The 21,645-nt window shown below is 37.3% G+C and overlaps 1 protein-coding gene across 1 annotated transcript in view; it reads right to left on the bottom strand.

Moving 5' to 3' along the window:
* Positions 1 to 21,645, bottom strand: part of NUBPL (NUBP iron-sulfur cluster assembly factor, mitochondrial) — a 227,004-nt gene that overhangs the window by 25,783 nt on the left and 179,576 nt on the right. The window contains exon 8 of the mRNA XM_052659947.1: positions 17,518 to 17,603. Coding sequence (XP_052515907.1) covers positions 17,518 to 17,603 — 86 coding nt within the window. The remainder of the gene's footprint in view (positions 1 to 17,517; positions 17,604 to 21,645) is intronic.

The following is a 21,645-nucleotide window of genomic DNA, read 5'->3' as shown; positions in this document are numbered from 1 at the left end:
TATAATTTGGGTTCTGCTTTGGGGGCAGTGATCAGCAGATGGCACAAGGCAGAAGCTTCTGGAGTATGGGTGATGTTCTGTTTCTTGAACACAAACAATGGGTGTGTTCACTCTGCAAAAATTCACTGAGCAATATATACCTACAATACATGCCCTTTTCATATGTATATCAGACATCAATAAAATGCCTGTTTTTAGAAAAAGGTGGTCATGTGAAGAGTGGCCAAGAAAGCAGTAAGAACAAATATCCAAAATGATGGTTTACTAGGCATCTTGTGAACCTGCACACAAAACCAACCATCTGTTTTAAACAGAAAATATTCCATAAAAAGAGAGGTAGCAGTAAAATTAATATGAGGTCTTCAGGAAGAATAATCCCCTATTCTTTCCACATGACATTCCAAGGAAAGAACTAAAAGAAAAATCTAAACTCAGGAAGCTCTGAAATGGTGGGGTTCTAGACCTTTAATGTCTCGTAAGGTAGCCACTAGTCCACATGTGGCTGCTAAGCGCTTACAATGTGGCTAGTCTGATTTGAGGTGTGCTGTAAGTGGAAACCAAAGACTTGGTACAAGTAAAAGAATGTAAAATATGTCAATAATGTTTTAAAGTTTGTAAGTTATTCTTTAACTTTTTTTCATTCAAGTATATCATGAATACACACAGAAAGCACACAAATCATAAGTGCATGACTGAATGGACTTATCATAAAGTAGGCCCATGTTACCATGACGCTGTTAATAAAATCTAGCCAGCACCCTAGAAGTTTCCCTCTATACTCTCCAAAACATGTCGCCAAAGGTATAAACTAAAAGCCTGATTTCTAACACCATAAATTTTGTCTAGTTTTGAACTTGATATGAATGTAGTCATGCAAGACATTCCTTTGTGTCTATATGATGCATCCAGCTAAATCACATACATCTGCAGTTCATTTTCATGGAGTTCTAAGATTCCATGATGACTATATCACAGTTATTCATTTTCTCATTGGATCATCTGTGGCTGTTTCCAGATTTGGGCTATTATTAAACAGTGCTTCTACTAATGTTTTAATACATGTTTGTTTGTTTTTTCCTGGATATTAGGTTATCCATATTTAACTTCAGTTAAAAAAAAAAGCCAGTTTTCCAATAAAGTTCTACCAATTTATACTCCCACCAGCAGTGAATCAATTTACATTCTCACACAGTACCAGTTGCATGCCACAGCTTCACCAATGTTTGATATCAACAGGCTTCTTTCATTTGGGCAGGTAGAGTAAGTACAGAGTAGTATCTCGTGGTGTTGGATTGTTCCATTGTCAAGCTGTTTGTCCTGGGAACTGTATTTCCCAGATTTCCTTCCTTGTATGGCTCTTGATTAAATTTCACCAAAGGTAAAGTGGCATGACATTTGGAAAGAGTAAGTGTAGCCTCAGGCCTTACCCTCTAAAGCTTTCCTGTGGTCAGAGGTGGTGAGAGAAACTTACAGAGGTGCAAATTGCATTCTAGTCTGTTCTTAGTCTTTCTGACGCTGTGCCCAGCTCTCCTTTGCACTGTGGTTTTGTGTTGTCAAAATTACTAATGAAGGTAAGTATATTTTTACATGGTTATTGGTCATTTGTATATTCTGCTCTGTACTGCTCAGGTCTCTTCTCTATTTTTTCCATTGATTATGTGGATTTTTTCTTACTGAATTGCCAGAGTTCCTAGTATGTTTAAATGGAATCCCTTTTTGCTCGATTCTCAAGTTTTATATTGACTTCATGTTGACAGAATTTTCAATATACTGAGTTAACTATATTTTTAAAAATAACTTCCAACTGACAAGGGATTAATCTCCAAAATAAACAAACAGCTCATGCTGCTCAATATCAAAAACACAAATAATTCAATCCAAAAAATGACCAGAAGATCAAAATAGACATTTCTTCGAAGAAGACATTATAGATGGCCAAAAAGCACAGGAAGAGAGGCTCACAACACTAATTATTAGAGAAATGCAAATCAAAACTACAATGAAGTATCACCTCACATTGGTCAGAATGTTATTGTTCAGTCACTAAGTTATGTCCTAATCTTTGCAACCCCACAGACTTTTGCAACCCCATGGACTGCAGCACATCAGAATGGCCACCATCAAAAAATTTACAAATAACAAATGCTGGAGAAGGTATGGAGAAAAAGGAACCTACCTACACTGTTGCTGGGAATATAAACTGGTAAAACCACGGAAAACAGTATGGAGGAGCCTTTAAAAACTAAAAATAGAATCAGCAATCCCACTGTTAGGCATATCCCCAGAAAAAACCATAATTTGAAAAGATATAAGCACCCCAATGTTCAATGCAGTGCTATTTATAATAGCCAGGATATGGAAGCAACTTAAATGTCTATCACCAAAGGAACAGATAAAGAAACAGTGGTACATAGAGACAATGGAATATTATTTAGTCATAAAAAAGAACAAAATCATGCCACCTGTAGCAACATGGATGGACCTAGAGATTGTCATATTAAGTGAAGTCAGACAAAGAAAAACAAATATCGTATGATATTGATTATATGCGAAATAAGTGTAAAAATGAACTTATTTACAAAGTAGAAATAGAGCCACTGAAGTAGAAAACAAATTTATGGTTATCAGGGGATAAGAGGGGGAGGGATAAACTGGGACATAGAGATTGACATATACATACCAGCATATATGAAATAGATAACTAATAATTAGAACCTACTGTGTAGAACAGGGAACTCTACTCAACAGTCTGTAACAGAGAGTGTATACAATACTGTAAAGAAATTATCTTTCAATTAAAAATAAATTTTTTGAAAAAGAGTGTATATATATCTATGTATATGTTTAACTGACTCACTTTGCTGTACACCTGAAACTAACACAACATTATAAATTAACTATACTCCAATAAAAATTTAAAAGATAAATACTTCACCTGTTTTTTTCTATTTTTAAAAATACGGCTACTAAAAACTTTAAAATTACACTTGTGGTTTGAATTATATTTCTATTGGACAATGCTGCTGTTGACCACTAAAGTCGAACTGTAGAACTTATTTTGATAGTTCTCCTATTAAATGTTATTCTAAGGTCCTAAAAATGCAAAACAAAAATTTTATCAGGGCCTGTAATTTATGAATATTTTAAAAAATTGAAGAGAAATGAAACATTTACCTTTAATTTAAGACTATTTAGGACAGATAAACTGTCAGGTTTCTTTGCTTGTAGTTGAAATTATATCAACTGGGTGTGATAACACTCATGTGTGGTTATCTCTTTCTGTTCAGAAGTTCATACAACAATGATATACACACATACTATTTAACTTAAAAAGAGAAAACAAATTACTTCCTAAGATACACAGACTACGTGGCTGAACAACTTTTTCAAAACATGGGATTGGGTGGGAGAAAATTTAAAAGAGAGCTTTCAGTATTAAAAAGATTAAAAAACACTGCCCTAGTTATTTAAGAGCAGTCTTCTATAATTAATGATTTTTGAAAAGGGGTAGCTAATGTAATAAAACAGAAGCTTATAATACCCATATTACAATGCTGTTCATAAAAATTCTTTAAATAGGAAAGAATACATATCCACATGATCACTCCCTCCCCTCACCCCCCAAAAAGCTTTAAACTGTGTGAATACTTTATATGTTGTTAAGCTGTTTGTGTTTACTGTAGAGCTATTTTGTATATCCTTTGATCATAGAAACATTAGAAAACAGATGCTTTGCCACAGCTTAATTTACATAAAACCACTGAGACGCAGCTGTGAGCATGCTCAACCATTTTTTAATGTCTCATCAAAGTATAAGATCCTTTTTTCTTTTTACCTCAGCTGGTTTCACTGAAAGAAAGTAAATGCTACATGCCTGCCTAGCATCAGCCACCACAAACCTTTAGCACGCTATTCTTACATGATTCTAATCCATCACTGGCTCAGAAGGGCACTTCTTTTATTAACTTTTAAAAAATTGACTCTCTTGAAATATCAACCCTTAAATGCTGGATTTTTGTGTCTAAATGTATTGAATTAAGCAAACTCAGAAGACTCCAGTTTTAATTTCTTTTTGGCATTTTAAACCTAGAGTCAAGTAAGTAACAAGCAAGATTTTCAGGCTACTATATAATCCAATTTCTCAAGGTTACAATCAGGTTAAATTCTTGCCGGCTGGAACCTGTCACAAGGATAAAGAGCTATGATTTAAGAAAAAATGAAGAGGAAAAACTCACCATTAAACAGAGAATGAATAATAATAACTGAAATTGATTAGATTCACAAGTGCTTTTCAGTTCTCCATTTAGCCTTGAACCAGGGGTTCCGGTATATTTTAAAGCATGTGTACAGATATTATAATTTTAAAAAATGAAACTGGCGTTCTTGTTTTCTCTTTCAAAATTAGTCTGGCAATAGACAGAGCAATGAGTAGGGAAGGCCTGCATTCATTCTTCTCTCAGGGACCAACTACTTCTGGATCCATGAGGTATGACTTAACTTCTCCAAGCCCTGAATTCTAAAATGAGAGGTTGTAATGATTTCTAAAATCTACCACTATAACAATAACATTCAGAGCTACCCTTCACAATGTCATGAGGTAAGATCTATGCTAAGTTCTACACGTGTAATCTAATTTAACTGTCACAACCTATGAGATGGGTCACAAAACACTTAAGCTGAATTATTTTTTAATCTTCTTAACCCTGTGATATTTGATGATATCCACATTACTAAACCTCAACTCTAGATAATTCACAGAAATAGCAATTAAGAATGCAGAATCTGGTTGGTAGTCACCTCAGTGTTCCTTAAATAGTTGAGTCTTGAGGTCTTTTCACTCAGTCTGTTCTGATGGCTGACTCCCTCCAGTGTGAAACAGGAGGATGACTTTATTCTGTGAGCAGGACAGCTATGAAATAAGAAGCTGTATGTGTGAAAGTCTGTGGAAAGAGAGAGTCACCTAGAATGTCCCCTCAAACCAGTCAGTGGAGGCATTCTGCAGGTGGCTCCCAAGAGATCCCAAATGCCACAGAAACTCCAGGGACTTAGGAAAGAGGGGTTCTTCAAGCACTCAAGATTTCTCTGGCCGTCTTCTTTACCAGTGCCTTTGTACTTACTACCATCTCCAAGACCAGGAAGTTCTACATCCCTGCCAACTATTTCATTGGCTCCTTGGCCATGACTGACCCCTTAGTTTCTATTTTGGGCATGTTCATCAGCATCACACATACAACCGCCCACACCTGGAGTTGTGTGACATCTGGTCATCTTCTGACATCACATGCTGCAAAGCCTCCATCCTGGTACTGGGCCATCACTGATACCCTGGAGAACAGTAAACACCAGACAGTGGGCCATGTGGCTGCCATGCTTGCCATCATCTGGGCCATTTTCATCCACATCTCCATCCCATCACTCTTGTGGCAGCAGGCTAAAGCTCATGAAGAAATATCAGCTTGCCTGGTGAATACTTCTCTGATCTCTTACATTATCTATTCCATTTGTGGGGCCTTCTACATCCCGCCTGTATTGCTCATTATCCTCTATGGACAAATCTACACAAACACCTGGAACCACATGCTGACTCCATTATTACTTTATGGGAAGTACTTCACCAACATCTCATCAAAGACTGCGAGGTCCTTGCTCTGCTCGTTCAAAGCCAGCCTTCATGAGGGGCACTCTTATTTGATCAGTTCCCCTCTCATTTTCAACCATGTGAAAATCAAGCTTGTGGATAGTGATCTGGAACACAAGAGGATTTCTGCTGCCTGAGAGAGGAAAGCCACAAAAAACCTGGGGAAGCATCTGGGGGGCCTTTATCATCTGCTGGCTACCCTTCTTTGCTGAATCTTCAGGCCTCCTTATCTGCCAGGGGTCCTGCTGGGCCCACCCAGTCCTTTCGACTTTTTCACTTGGCAAGGCTATCTAAACTCCCTCATAAAACCAGTAATATACACTGTGTTTAACAAAGAGTTTCAGCAAGCATTTCAGAAAATTGTCCATTTCCAAAAAGCCTCTTAGTCTTATTAATATTTGGTGTAGTTACTGCTGTTGTCTTTTATGGCCTGTAACCTGATTGAGTTAATGAAAGTCACCCAGTCGTGTCCGACTCTTTGTGACCCCATGGACTATACAGCCCATGGAATTCTCCAGGCCAGATGTTGGTGAAGTACTTCCCATGGGCTGGAATGGCTACTGGAGTGGGTAGCTGTTCCCTTCTCCAGGGGATCTTCCCAACCCAGGGATCGAACCCAGGTCTCCTGCACTGCAGGTGGATTCTTTACCAGCTGGGCCACCAGGGAATGTGTTTTTTTATTCTTCCTAAGAGTTGGATTAATCCCAATGTCTTGGGTTTGGGTTCAATTAATAAAATTCTCTCTTTCTCTCTTTTTTTTTTTTAAAGAATGTGGACTCTGGAAAGCAGATCATTTAGAGTAGGATCCCAGAGACCCACTAAACAGATAGGCAGCCTTATGTGAAATGTTTCATCGCTGTACTATAGTTTCCATGTAAGAAAAATGGGGAAAATAATGTTATTACCTCACAGGGTTATTGTGAGGGTTAGATTAGGTAATTCATGTAAATCACACAGAATGGCATTCCCACTTAGAGCATACATGGGCCGCTGAGAGATGCTGGAGGAAGACAAAAATGAGCAAACAGCTTCAGTCTCTAAGATAAAACTGTGGCTGAGATGCAGAATGCTATCTGCTCAGTCTTACAAAGCTTGTGACTGAAGAAAAGTCACTTTTTGAAAATGGAAAAATTGTCCAGTTGTGAAGAAGGAAGCCACATGAGATACATCATGTGCAAACTAACAGAGTTCCTAGAATGAATTCTAATAGCACCTTCCGAGGCCTTCAAGCCCAGTGATGAAAGACTAAGCACTAAACTTTTCAGAGACTCAAACGAGACAACTTGATGATCACAGAGGAAAAATTATGCTCAAGAATGAAGAGAATAAATGTGTCGCTTGCCTCTATCTTCATGTAAGGTCACCTATTTCTAAATTGCTTTGTAAGGTAGGTAGACTTGAGGTATTAAAATTGAACTTTCAGAGTCCAAAAGACAAACTAGATGTCGAAAAAGCTCCCAGGTAGATATAAAGAACACTTGACTCTTGAAGGCATTCAAGGGTGAAGATGTGAAACTCCTGGTCCAAACGGACACCCTACTGCCACAAATGGTGACTGTGCCAGAATAAGAATGAACTACAGTTTTGATCCTCATCACTCAGAACAACTTATGGGGTCTTTGGTGTAAAAAAAAAATGATAAGAATCAATTATTTTAGGTTCTAAGATCATCTAATTTCTCTTAGGAGACAATATAATCATTAACCCTTACAAATAAATATGACAAAGTTCCATACCACAGTAGGATTCTTAATTTTTTGTTTGCTTTTAGCCAGCAGAAAAAATAAACCACAGGGAAAGCAAAATTCCAATCTCTCTCTTATAAAATAATTAACTATTTGCAAGGCTGCAATAGTTATATTAATAGAATTTCAAAAATTAATTAAAAGGAGGAAAAAAAGTTCAGTGCCCAGCACTAACCTTTAATATATTTGTTGCCAGGTCAACTGCAGCACAGACAGCTAGCTGCTCACCAAAACCCATTCTCATCTTTCATACTTAGCATACAGCTATCCTGTGCTTCTCAGGCTCCTTGAGAAATATGACTGTGGTCACATAACACAGCTTTAGTTAAGAGAATGGGCACAGAAGTATAGAAGTATGTGTGCCACAACTAGGCCTTGTGCATAAAAATCTCCCATGACATGTCTGTACTGTCTTTCTCTTCTGGCTAGCTCAAATGAGGATGGCCCAAGGGTGACCTTAGAAGTCACATTTTAAAATGGCAGTCGTCTTTAGCTTAAAAGACTTTGAGGAATAAAAACCACCATGCTCACCTGTTCACATACTAGTATTGTTATATAAGCAAGAAATAAAATTCTACCTAATCTGCATCATTATAACTTTTGAGGTCTGTCTGTGACACCAATTAGTTGACATTAAATAATGTAAAGCTTAAGTAATACAGAATTTCAGACTCTAAATAACTTTAGAAACTTAATAATATACGAAGAGAACAAATTAGGCCCAACAAAAATGCTCAACAAATAAGGAGATCTCAAAGACCCTATTCATCTAAATTTTTAAAAATTTTCTTCTTTAACGTTCTTATTAGCAAATAAAGAGACCAGTCAAAATACCCTGGCCAATACATGAACACCTATGAATTATAAATTTATGTTTCATGATACGAATAATAAGCAACATTAATTATATAACATTATATAACATTATATATGTATATATATAACATTATATGTGTATATATATAACATTATATGTGTATATATATAACTATATATGTGTATATATATATAATATTATATATGTCAATCAAGTGTTTAGATTGTTCCAAGCACTGTACTAAGCCCTCATTTTTTCCCGCAATCCTCTGAGGGAAATACTATTATAATTCCTATATTATGAATGAGAAAACTGAGGCACAGATTAAGTAACTTGCTCAGGTCATTGCTAAATGTGACAGATCTGGGATTTGAATTCTAGCATTCACTCTCCTGAGTTCACTCTTCTAAACTACTATGTAAAAATGCCTCTATAAGCTGCACTCTATTGCCTTAACATTATAATACAGTTTCTAAAGTAATTTAACTTGCAACCATAAAAGATATACTTAAAGAATATAGCTCTCCATGTACTTAGAAAAAATCTGTGTATAAAAGGCTACAACTATATAGATAAATTAAAAAATGTGGTACAGTGAAGAGAAGGGACAGTCACATATATCATGTGATGTGAATAGTACTAAAAAGGCCAACACCAGTCTCTTCCTTGCCAAACACTTTTAAATCATAATCTTTAGAGAATAGGATAGGGATTTGTGACTGAGAATCTAATCTCTTATTTCTAGTTCACCATAATCCTGAGAGTAAAAAACTAGCTCCTGGTACATTTATGAATGGCAGCATAACTCAAAATCCCTTTGATTTCTGACTTTTTTCCAAACCACCCTACCCTATGTAATCAATTGCTAAGCCTGTCTGTTCTTCTTTCAAAATGTTAATTATGTTATTCATTTTCATTGCCATTATTCTAATTAGACCCTCACTAGGTGGCAAGAATACGCAGAAGAACTGTACAGGAGGGATCTTCACAACCAAGATAATCACGATGGTGTGATCACTCACCTAGAGCCAGACATCCTGGGACGTAAAGTCAAGTGGGCCTTAGAGAGCATCACTACGAACAAAGCTATGAAGGTAATGGAATTCCAGTTGAGCTATTTCAAATCCTGAAAGATGATGCTGTGAAAGTGCTGCACTCAATATGCCAGCAAATTGGAAAACTCAGTAGTGGCCACAGGACAGGAAAAGGTCAGTTTTCATTACAATCTCAAAGAAAGGCAATGCCAAAGACTGCTCAAACTACCGCACAATTGCACTCATCTCACATACTAGTAAAGTAATACTCAAAATTCTCCAAGCCAGGCTTCAGCAATACGTGAACCGTGAACTCCCTGATGTTCAAGCTGGTTTTAGAAAGGGCAGAGGAACCAGAGATCAAATTGCCAACACCGACTGGATCATCGAAAAAGCAAGAGAGTTCCAGAAAAATATCTGTTTCTGCTTTATTTACCATGCCTAAGCCTTTAACTGTGTGGATCACAATAAACTGTGGAAAATTCTGAAAGACATGGGAGTACCAGACCATCTGACCTGCCTCTTAAGAAACCTCTATGCAGGTCAGGAAGCAACAGTTAGAACTGGACATGGAACAACAGACTGGTTCCAAATAGGAAAAGGAGTACGTCAAGGCTGTATATTGTCATCCTGCTTATTTAACTTATATACAGAGTACATCATGAGAAACACTGGGCTTGATGAAGCACAAGCTGGAATCAAGACTGCCAGGAGAAATATCAATAACCTCAGATATGCAGATGACACTACCTTTATGGCAGAAAGTGAAGAGGAACTAAAAAGCCTCTTGATGAAAGTGAAAGAGGAGAGTGAAAAAGCTGGCTTAAAGCTCAACATTCAGAAAACGAAAATCATGGCATCTGGTCCCATCACTTCATGGGAAATAGATGGGGAAACAGTGGAAACAGTGTCAGACTTTATTTTTGGGGGTGCTCCAAAATCACTGCAGATGGTGACTGCAGCCATGAAATTAAAAGATGCCTACTGCTTGGAAGGAAAGTTATGACCAATCTAGATAGCATATTCAAAAGCAGAGACATTACTTTGTCGACTAAAGTCCATCTAGTCAAGGCTATGGTTTTTCCAGTGGTCATGTATGGATGTGAGAGCTGGACTGTGAAGAAAGCTGAGTGGCGAAGAATTGATGCTTTTGAACTGTGGTGTTGGAGAAGACTCTTGAGAGTCCCTTGGACTGCAAGGAGATCCAACCAGTCTATCCTGAAGGAGATCAGCCCTGGGTGTTCTTTGGAAGGAATGATGCTAAAGCTGAAACTTCCAGTACTTTGGCCACCTCATGCAAAAAGTTGACTCATTGAAAAAGACTCTGATGCTGGGATAGATTAGGGGCAGGAGGAAAAGGGGACGACCGAGGATGAGATGGCTGGATGGCATCACTGACTCGACGGATGTGAGTTTGAGTGAACTCCAGGAGATGGTGATGGACAGGGAGGCCTGGTGTGTTGTGATTCATGAGGTTGCAAAGAGTTGGACATGACTGAGCGACTGAACTGAACTGAACTGAACTGAACCTATCACCTACACTAGTGTTTTTGCAAGTTTCTATAACTGTCTTATAAGAGAAATATTTGACATCTTGATCTAATACAAAAACACATGTATATGTGTTTATGACTGAGACCATATCCCTATGAAGTAACACTTTCTCTTCCTAAGAGCAATTTACCCTGATATTGTTTTAAAACTTTGGTTATATCTCTCACTGTATTGATATCCTGACTCACTGGTGGGTCACAGCCTGGACCGTGAATGACTCTGACCATTGCTAATGCTTTCTTATTGCCTCCATACTCCTGGCTGCTATTCTACTTATCTCCACAAGATTAATTTCTTTCTATGTTCCATTCTAATTTTGTCTGTTTCCTATCCAGCATTCATTATGCATGCCTCTAAACATTTCAAGAAGAATGTCCAAATTCTTTAACCTAGTATTTAAGGTTTGACCGAACCTGAGCCTAGCTAGCAAAGACACATAGAAATATATTAATTCAACTATAGACAAACTGAATAACCCTGAACACTCATTTTTTTATTTCCTCATTTTTTTCAGACTGAATTCTGTCCCTTCCCTAGTCTCATGATAAACTAATAACAATCCTCCTCCACTCACTCATTCAGTATAAATTTAGTGAGCAGCTGTAGGTTCTGGGGGCTTCCCTGGTAGCTCACCTGGTGAAGAATCTCCCTGCAATGTGGGAGACCTGGGTTTGATCCCTGGATTGGGAAGATCCCCTGGAGAAGGGAATGGCTACCCACTCTAGGACTCTGGCCTGGAGAACTACATGGACAGAGGAGCCTGGCAGGCTACAGTCCATGGGGTCGCAAAGAGTCAGACACGACTTAGCGATTTTCACTTTCTTTTCACTTTCATACATTGTGGACACAGTAGGAGGTCAGTGGTCCCCGTACTCACAGAGTTGACAGTATGGCACTATAATATGAAAATACTGACGAAATGTGAAAATAGTTACAAAAGGGGAAGCAGAGCATTACTGAATCATACACTAGAAAGAGCTTACCTCATTAATAGGGTCAGAGCAAGTCTCCCAGAGAAAAAGCCATTTAATCTAAGCACCAAAGGATAAAAAGGATCTACCAAGTGAGAAGTGAGGGTAAGGGTTCTGAGATATGAAAACAGCATGCTGAGGACCATGAGAAGAGAAACTATGGAAGTCTCAAAGAAGTGAAAGAACCTGTTTGCCTGGGGCAGAGAGAAAGCCAATCAGAGCGGCCTTGAGCTGGGAACAGCAGATTGTGGATGGCATTATATAACAGGTCAAATGTTAGTGTAGGAAGGAACATTTGAGGATATTTAAGATATGTTTCTTGCCCTCTAAGAACTCGATTCTTCTGTTGGGACTGATAGGTAAACTTATAGTGGAATAAGAGGCAAACTAGATATACGTTCAAGTAGCTCACAGAAAGAAGTATTAACCTTTTCTGGTAGGTTGGGAAAAGTTTCCTAGACGATGTCATGCCTGAGCAGGAATTTGAAAAATGAATATGAACTGGAAATGGCTTTTCAGGCCAGGGACCAGCATGTACAAAATTACAGGAACATTAAAAAAAAAAAAAAAAAGAATGCCAAACATGGCTTTCCCATGAAAATTCTCCTTGATAGCCCAGAGAAGAAAGAGTTCTCATGTCCCTCAGCATTCAGAGTCCCTGCACCACAATGGAGTTAGTCTACAAGATGATAAGGTATTTGAAGAAAAAGGCTTCATTCTCACTTAAAAAAAAAAAAAAATCATCAGTTGAGCTTACCACAGTAATTTGCTTATAGAAGGCACTCAATGTAAGTAAATATATATTTGTAGAATAAATAAACATAAGTATTTGTTGAACTAAAATTACGAACTGACCCTTTATATATAGAAAGAATAAGAGAGGAAAAATACTTTACTATGTGCTTCCCTGGTGGCTCAGGAGTGAAGAATCCACCTGCCAGTGCAGGAGACATGGGTTCGATCCCCGGGTCAGGAAGATCCCCTGGGGAAGGTTATGGCAACCACTTCACTATTCTTGCCTGGAGAATTCCATGGACAGAGGAGCCTGGCAGGCTACAGCCCATAGGATTGCACAGAGTCAGACATGACTTAGCGACTAAACAATGACTTACTTTAATATACTTTTCAGCATCTGGAAAGGAGATTACCTAAGAAGAAGGGGCTGGGTAGTGAAACCCCTGTGACTTTACAGTTCAAACAGAAGGGGAAGGGCCCTAAATTGAGGTGTCTGGGCCTTCCTTATCAGTCAGTTCAGTCGTGTCCAACTCTGCGACTCCATGGACTGCAGCACGCCAGGCCTCCCTGTCCATCACCATCTCCCGGAGTTTACTCAAACTCATGTCCATTGAGTCGGTGATGCCATCCAACCATCTCATTCTCTGTTGTCCCCTTCTCCTCCTGCCTTAAATCTTTCCCAGCATCAGGGTCTTTTCCAGTGAGTCCGTTCTTCGCATCAGGTGGCCAAAGGATTGGAGTTTCAGCTTCAACATCAGTCCTCCCAATGAACATTCAGGACTGATTTCCTTTCGGATGGACTGGTTGGATCTTCTTGCAGTCCAAGGGACTCTCAAGAGTTTTCTCCAACACCATAGTTCAAAAGCATCAATTCTTCGGCGCTCAGCTTTCTTTGCAGTCCAATTCTCACATCCATACATGACTACTGGAAAAATCATAGCCTTGACTAGATGGACCTTTGTTGGCAAAGTAATGTTTCTGCTTCTTAACATTTATAAGGGCTTTCCTTATAAAAGGCAAAAAAATGGATGAGAATGACACAGTACATAATCAGCATTAAAAATGTGTAAGATTAAAAAATTATTATTATTTTTTAAAACTGTCTATCTACAAATACTGACATAATCAAGAATTTGGCAAAGTTGATACCATTTCGGGCAGAGAACAGAGAATTTAATAGCTCTTCTTCTCCTTCCCCTAAGGAGCCTTGAATTTTAGGAAATTATTTAAATTAATTTCAAAACATTTTTGTAGACATTAATAAACTCTGACCATACCAATGAATTCCAATGACATCACTGTTTCCATGGTAACTAATGCACTTCAAAAGAGGAAAAAAGAGAATAAGACTAAAAACCAGGGAAAAAATGAAATAAAGTGGTATAAACAAAGCATAACATTTCTCCTTTGCATTTATGGAACACTTTCTAATTTCAAATGCTTTACCATTTCTCAGACTGCAAGGCTCTTAAGTGCCAGAAGGACCTCAGAGGTCATCAAATCCACATCTTGCTCAAAGCCAGGATTCCCTTCACAAGGCAGCTACACCATGGCTGTCCTCCAACTGCTTACAGAGCTCTCTGCTGGGAAGTTCTCATTCATTTACTTGCAAAGATTACTGAGTACCTGTCTTGTTTTGCAGGTTAAGAGCTGACTACAACATTCTATCGCTTTTCCAAATTTTTGCAGTTTAGAAGGCAAATAATTAAAATGGGTGAAGAATGAGGGCTATAATGAAGACAACAGACAATGTCAAAAAAATAACAGAGGGATTATGCAATTCCAAAGACTTTCATTTCCACTCCTCTTCAGCCCCACACACCCATGACCAACCACCTCCTGTACCTTGTCATGACCCAGGACTGCTCTGACTCTGCAAACTTACATTCCAACATTCACTTTCACTTTATGAACATCTCCTTTTTTCCATAACTAATCTTGCCCTAGTCCCACAAGCCTTATGCTGCCCAGTACTTCCTCACAATACTTTCTGGTTGACAGCTCAACTTTTATCCTTTAGTGACACCCACGTAAGAAAATTCTGGCTTCCTCTCTTTTAAAAACTTTTCTCTCAAGGATTTCATGCTCCTTTTGAGTGAGCTGGACACCTGCCTCTGCACTCATCTTGTAGAACTAGAAGTTAAGCATTCACTTATACGCTGATAGAACGGTTATTACCCTGACCTTGGAGTGGCAGTAACAGAGCATCGGCTCAGTTATCTAATTCCTGCCAGAAAGACGGATTATGAATTACTTGTTCTCATAATTTTGGGTGGATAACTATCTAACTTTTTGCTGATTTATACTTTAAAATTTCATATAAGTATTCTTATTAGTTATCTGAGTAGGCGCATTACTTGCATCTAGTTTATCTTGGAAGGCATAATAGGAAATAAAATTGTTCAACTAAGTGCTTTATCGAGACAGTTTTCTATCTGAAGCAGGTATTTTGTTACTATTGCTTTAAAATTTGTCCAAGCTAAACTTCAATTTTATAAGCTTTTGCACAGCAAATGAAACCATAACAAAATGAAAAGACAACCTATGGACTGGGAGAAAATATTTGCATATGATGCAACTGATAAGGGCTTAATTTCCAAAAGACACAAACAGCTCATACAACTCAATAACAAAAAAACAACCCAATCAAAAAACGGGCAGAAGACCTAAACAGACATTTCTCCAAAGAAGACATACAAATGATACTCAAATCACTAATTATTAGAGACATGCAAATCAAAACTGCAAAGAGAAAGGCCATTACTAAAAAACCTACAAATAGCAAATGCAGGCAAGAGCATGGAGAAAAGGGAACTCTCCTGCACTGTTGGTGGGAATGTAAATTGGTGCAGTCACTATGGAGAACAGTAAGAAGGTTCTTCAGAAACCAAAAACTAGAGCTACTGTATAATCCAGCAATCCTACTCCTGGCCATATATGCAGACAAAACTAAATCAAAAAGATACATGCACCCCGATGTTCACAGAAGCATTATTTACAATAGCTAAGGCACGGAAACAACCCAAACGCCCAGTCCACCAACAGATGGATGGATAAAGATGTGGTGTGTGTACGCACATATACAATGGAATGTTACTTGGCCATCTAAAAGACTGAAATAATGCCATTTGTAGCTACATGGATGGACTTAGAGATTATCACACTAAGCAAAGTAAGCCAGAAAGAGAGATGAATGCCATATAATGTCACTCATATGTGGAATCTAAAATGTGACACAAATAAACTTACCTGTGAAAAAGAAACAGATTCACAAACAGAACAGACTTGTGGTTGCCAGGATCACGGGGTTGGATTGGGAGTCTGGGATTAGCAGATGCTAACTATTATATATAGAATGGATAAACTACAAGGTCCTACTGTGCAGCACAGGGAACTATATTAAATACCCTGCAATAAACCATAAAGGAAAACAAAAACAAAAAGTTCCACTTTATAAGCTCTAAAATCTAACCAAGAATTAAACAAAGCCATTGGGGGCCATGGAGACGGAAGCATCATTTTGGCTTCATACTGAACACTTGTTCTAAACCACACTTTGGCACAAATCCACTTGCTTTTGATGAGGCACACTAGGAGGAAGAACCCTCTATTTATGGTTACAAAGATGATGAAAATGTGTTCATTACCTACAGGGTTTCTTTTATTAGTATTCTTGAGGATCTAGGAAAGAGTAATGCCTCTCCTCTTAGTTCTGCTTCTTTTGAGCATCAAGCTCTTTTTTAAAAAATTTACGGAAGTATAGTTGACTTACAATGTTGTGTTAATTTCTTCTGCACAACAAAGTGACTCAGTTATATATATATATATCTATGTTATCTTCAACTAACCCCAAACTCCTGTTCCTTTCCTTCCCTATTTCCTCATCCCCATGGCAACCACAAGTCTGTTCTTTATGTCTGTGAGTCTGTTTTTGTTTTATCAATAAATTGATTTGTATAGCACTTTAGATTCTACATATGAGTAACATCATATGGTATTTATCTTTCTCTTTCTGAGTTGCTTTGTTTAGTATGATAATCTCTAGGTCTATCCATGTTACTGCAAATGGCACTATGTCATTCTTTTCTGATGGCTGAGTAATAGTTTATCTTCTTTATCCTTTCATCTGTCTGTGAACATTTAGGCTGTTTCCATGTCCTGGCTATTATAAATAGTGCTTCAAGCTCTTTTAGTTAACCTCACAGAAATGGACAGTCTTATAATGGCCCTATATTTCTCTCCCTGTGATTGCTTGAAGATACATGGCATACTTCTAGCACACATCTAAGTCCCTTAATAGCATGCACGTTGTTTACAGACTTCACTCTGACTCCATCTGATGTTAATTGTCCTTTCTTTCCTTTTTATAAAATTTTTATTTTTTGCCACTTTGTATAGCAAATTCTTACTTTCAAGAAGATGGTGAGCTATAAATGAGTTAAACTGTAGAAGACAGAAGGAAAAAAGTCATCTACCTAAATAATTTCCCAAAATTCTCATTATTTTTTTTTTAGTCAGTGACAGCTACAAATAGTTGAGAGAGGGAATAATTGTTCAGAAAACTCATAACAAAAAAAGAAAACTCATACCTGAAGGATGTTTCATAATTTTCTTTGATTAATATAATGTGCATTCCTGTTTCCACCTATATGTGTATTTTTAAAGTAACAATTAAAGTGAAGTATGGGCTTCCTGGTGGCTCAGTGTAAAGAATCTGCCTGCCAATGCAGGAGATGTGGGTTCAGTCCTTGAGTCAGGAAAATCCCCTGGAGAAGGAAATGGCAACTCACTCCAGTATTCTTGCCTGGGAAAGCCTATGGACAGAGGAGCCTGGCGGCTACAACCCACAGAGTCGCATAAGAGTTGGACATGACTTAGCGACTCAACAACAACAAAAAATGAAGTAGTGTGCTCATACAGATTTCCACCCAGGACTAAATTAAATTTTTGTATTTCTCAGTGATCTGCTTTTTCAGTTAGAAGCATTTCTTATTTTTCCAACAGTGAAGGTGTAAATACTTACAGGCACGTGGACTTTTCGAAACATCTCAGCGCCCCTGTGTGCATCCATCAGTGCAATGTCCTGAGGCGTGGAGACAATGACAGCACCTAACCGAGAGAAAACAGAAACCATAGCAAAATGATGCTACTATTTAACTCCGTATGGAAATACTTCCAAAATTATGCTGACTACACACTAAAAGAGTCTATTATATTAACTGTTTAGGTAATCTGTATAAATTTCACATACATGAACAGGAAAGATAAGGAAATGTCTGTTTCGTTCTTGCCAATTTTTGACTCCTCACTCCTAAAATTAAAACTGACCTGTGATTCATGATCACAGCTGTATCATCAGGATCTTCTTCCCTTTCACACACACACAATGTGCTACCTAGAAGATGCACAAGGTATGCTTTACTTTCAAGAACCTAACAGCCTACTTGGGGAAACCCCCAAATTAAGGATTCAACACAGTATGCTAATAAGGGTTATAATAAAGGTAGACCTAGGGTGTTATGCAGTTATAAAGGAGGAACAAAGGAAAAATAACTAATTCAATCTAGAGAAGAGGATGGTGAAGGTGATCATGAATGGGGTGAGGAAACCAGTGATAAGAAGAAACCACAGGGGAAAGTTTCCAGAAAGAAGTGATACCCAGCTGAGCTCTAAATCTGTATTCCAGAAAACTCGCTCCTGTGGTTTATACTGTAGAGAATACTTTGGTGGGGGTAAAACTAGGGGTTGTGGCAGAAACTTAGATGCAAAACAGGGGTAGCCTGAACTAAGGCAGCACTGAAAGTAGATGGAGATGGAGGCTTTCCTGGGTCTCCACTATTATCCCACAGTAATAGTTCTGAGTTATAGTAACAGGTTATAGTATAGTATAGTATAGTATAGTATAGTTATGGTAATAGGTTTTGAGTTTTGAGGGAAAGTGCAGTGCAATTTTTTTCTGTAAGTAGAAACTCAAGAGACCTGGTTATCATCTGTAGACACTATGAATTTCTTAAATTTGGGGGTTTCTTCTAGATGACAGACTGAAAAAATGAACATTTTAGATCACCCGATGACCACAATCTTATAATTAAATACTTACTGCCATGACGTTCCAGCATTCCAAACCACCAAATTGGCAGTAGTACTTTGGCATAGCCAATGAGAACAGAAGTCGGATTAACAATAAATAACTGACGGCATCAAGTGAAGGGCAAATGATCCTATTACAGAGTACTACAGAGTCTGAAGGGACAATTTGAAGAAGACAGAACAGAGAAAAGTAGCAGCAGAATCAAGTTCTCACAAAGCATGTGGCAGTACTGGCACACTAAACCCAGAGTAACTGTGCAGCAACAGTTAGCTACAAACTCACCTTGCAATTGGTACTTTCATTTCAGCCAAAACTTCATCTTTCATATTAAATTAATGTCATATTAATTTGAATTTTATTGATCTTATACATTTGCTTGAATTTAATTTGTAAGTTTTGTAGTTTTTAAAAATTATATAAGAGCCATAAGCTTAAGGAATTTGTGTTTATGCTTAGTTAAGTAATCTACTAATAAAAATAAGTCTATTTGGGGCATGAGCAGATTATTTTCCTTTAGAAGAACGGTTTATTCATTAGTCAAGCTTCAGAAACACTGGCTTGGAATTCAAACAGAATGAGAATTCAAATTTTTATTCCATAGCTGACTACCAGTGTGACAAGGGGAATAACTTAATCTCTTTGAGATTTAGTTTCTAAATTACAAAATGGCATAGTAATTCTTAGGTCACAGGATGCAATAATTTGATGAAGTAATGTACATAAGATACTCAACATGATGCCATAGGTAAACATTCAATAAATGGTAGCTGTTGCTGCTGGTTATATTTCTATTATTTTTATTACTATTATTAGTAAAAATGTCCTAGAAGTTGTTGGCAAGGTCATTTTCATATTTGCCATTAGGCAGCTCATCCTACTTTTTGAACTATTCCATGGATCACTACATTCTTCTATTTTGAATACAAATATTCTATTCTTCCCAAGAAACCCAAAACAAACCAACATTTCTCTTTTTCCTCTTTTAAAGACTGATGGAAATAACTTGTGCAAAAATATACTCAACTCTGCACATCCAGTGTATTTCCATAATTTGCCACCTTCCCGGTTCTGTTATCATATCCAGGCATTTGGAAGAAAATTAATTCCAGTTCTGCCCCCATCTACCTGTGTGACTAACCTTGGGCAAATAACTCAGAATCACTCCAGGTCTCAGTTTCCTTAGCCGTAAAATTAATGCAAGGGCAGACAGTCTTTAAGGTCTCAGCCAGCTCTCTGATCACGCGATTTTGCATTCCCTCTTAACTGTAGTTTTCAGTTCAACCTGACTGCCTCAGTAATCCTTTTTAAGCAAATGTGAAATACCACCCCCTCTAAGAATTACAGTCCCTCAGTCTCAGAGCCATTCTCTTCACCTGTAAACAATGCCCCCCACCCCTTGGCTATTTCCTCCAAATTCGCTCATAATGATAAATCAGTACAGAGGGGTTTTCTATTAGCCTTAAAAAGTACCTTTAGCTTTAAGATAATATAAACATTTTTTGGTTGAAACACACTGCACCCACTGTATTACTACTACACAATATAGTTTCACAGATGGTTATTTTTCTCAATTTTTAATCAAACAAAATAACTATGCTGTACACAAAACAGGCACTTAATAAAGGATCAGGAATTTAAATAATTGTCCTATGTTTTCGAATTATCCTAGACTACAGCTCTAAGAACTCTTTGTAACTCCTTGAACCAGGAGTCAAAAGCTCTGAATTCTGGTTTTGTTGACTATGCTAATGCTCACTGAATCTCAATACATCTCAATTAACTTCTCTATAAAATGAACCTATTTCCACTGGTCTTATTTAAAGAGCTATTTCACTTTTTAAAAAATAACAAAACTGTTACAAAACTGCTTAGTGATAGTTATAAGACCCTAGAAAGAGGGATTAAAGTGTCTTGGTTTTCTTTTACTTAACACTAACATGGTATCACAAATAAGCATCCATGATGCCTGAGTGTTTGTAATTTAAAAAGTACCACTCATACATCATCATAAATTTCTGACAAGGACAGACAACAATCATCTTCCATGTTCCATAAAATGCTCATAACACATGTAAACATTCCACTGGAACTACCAGCTACATTCATAAGAGTTTTTGGTGTAAGATTTTTTTCCCCTTAAATATATGTTCTTAACTATTGACTAATTGCAATGCAATCAGTCTTCAGGATGCAATTTTGAGAAAAAAATGTCTAGCCCTTGTTAAACAATACAAAAACATAACTGACCCATACCGAAATCACTACACCTCTTTCGCTGTACCAAATTTTAGTGCATTGCACATGTACTATTCCAGACACCCTAAAGTGACCTCTACAAATGATAAAGAAATAAAGTAAACAAAAGAGAAACAAAATCTCCAGTGAAATTAATCATTAACCAATCTGTGCATCACAATGCATATTTTTCAATTTTAAAGGAATTATGTTGGTTTTTGTTACTAACCTCTTAACTTAAAATATGATCTCTAAATCTGATATTAGTTTATCTCTATAATTCTTGACTTTCTACTTAATAAATTTCAATTTTTCTCACAGATCCTGGAAAATGAACCAATATGAACTAGCCTACATTGTTCCCCTCTATACCATCACTGATGATGTCACTTCAGTTTTGTGATGGTTTGTTAGAAAACTTGTGCTCCCTCTACTGACCACAAGGAATACTAATAGCAACAAAGAGAATGTTTACTTTGCAATAAATATAATAATTTTCAAGGGGTAAAAACAGAGTACCATAAAGTACCATCTCAAGAATTCCATGAAGAATTTTCTATCCATTTTCTAGGGTAAATGTCTAAGTCTAAGTAAATAATATTGTTTAAAATGTTATTTTCCAAGTTGTAATCTATGTAAAAGGCATTTTAGTCTCTGGGATTTACTATAAGAGGTTAGTTGTCTATCAGATTCTGGAAAATATGTAAACATCTTGAAAAATAATTATTTAGAGTATTGTCTTAACTGCTAATTCTCCTGAGTATTGAGAGGAAACTGCATTTATAACTGCATATCTAGATTTGGGTCCAAGTTCAGAGCAGTTAG

The sequence above is a fragment of the Budorcas taxicolor genome, chromosome 21 (assembly GCF_023091745.1).
Source record: "Budorcas taxicolor isolate Tak-1 chromosome 21, Takin1.1, whole genome shotgun sequence".
Taxonomy (NCBI): domain Eukaryota; kingdom Metazoa; phylum Chordata; class Mammalia; order Artiodactyla; family Bovidae; genus Budorcas; species Budorcas taxicolor.
Note: the sequence above shows the minus strand (reverse complement) of the source record. Positions and strands in the feature narration are given on the sequence as shown.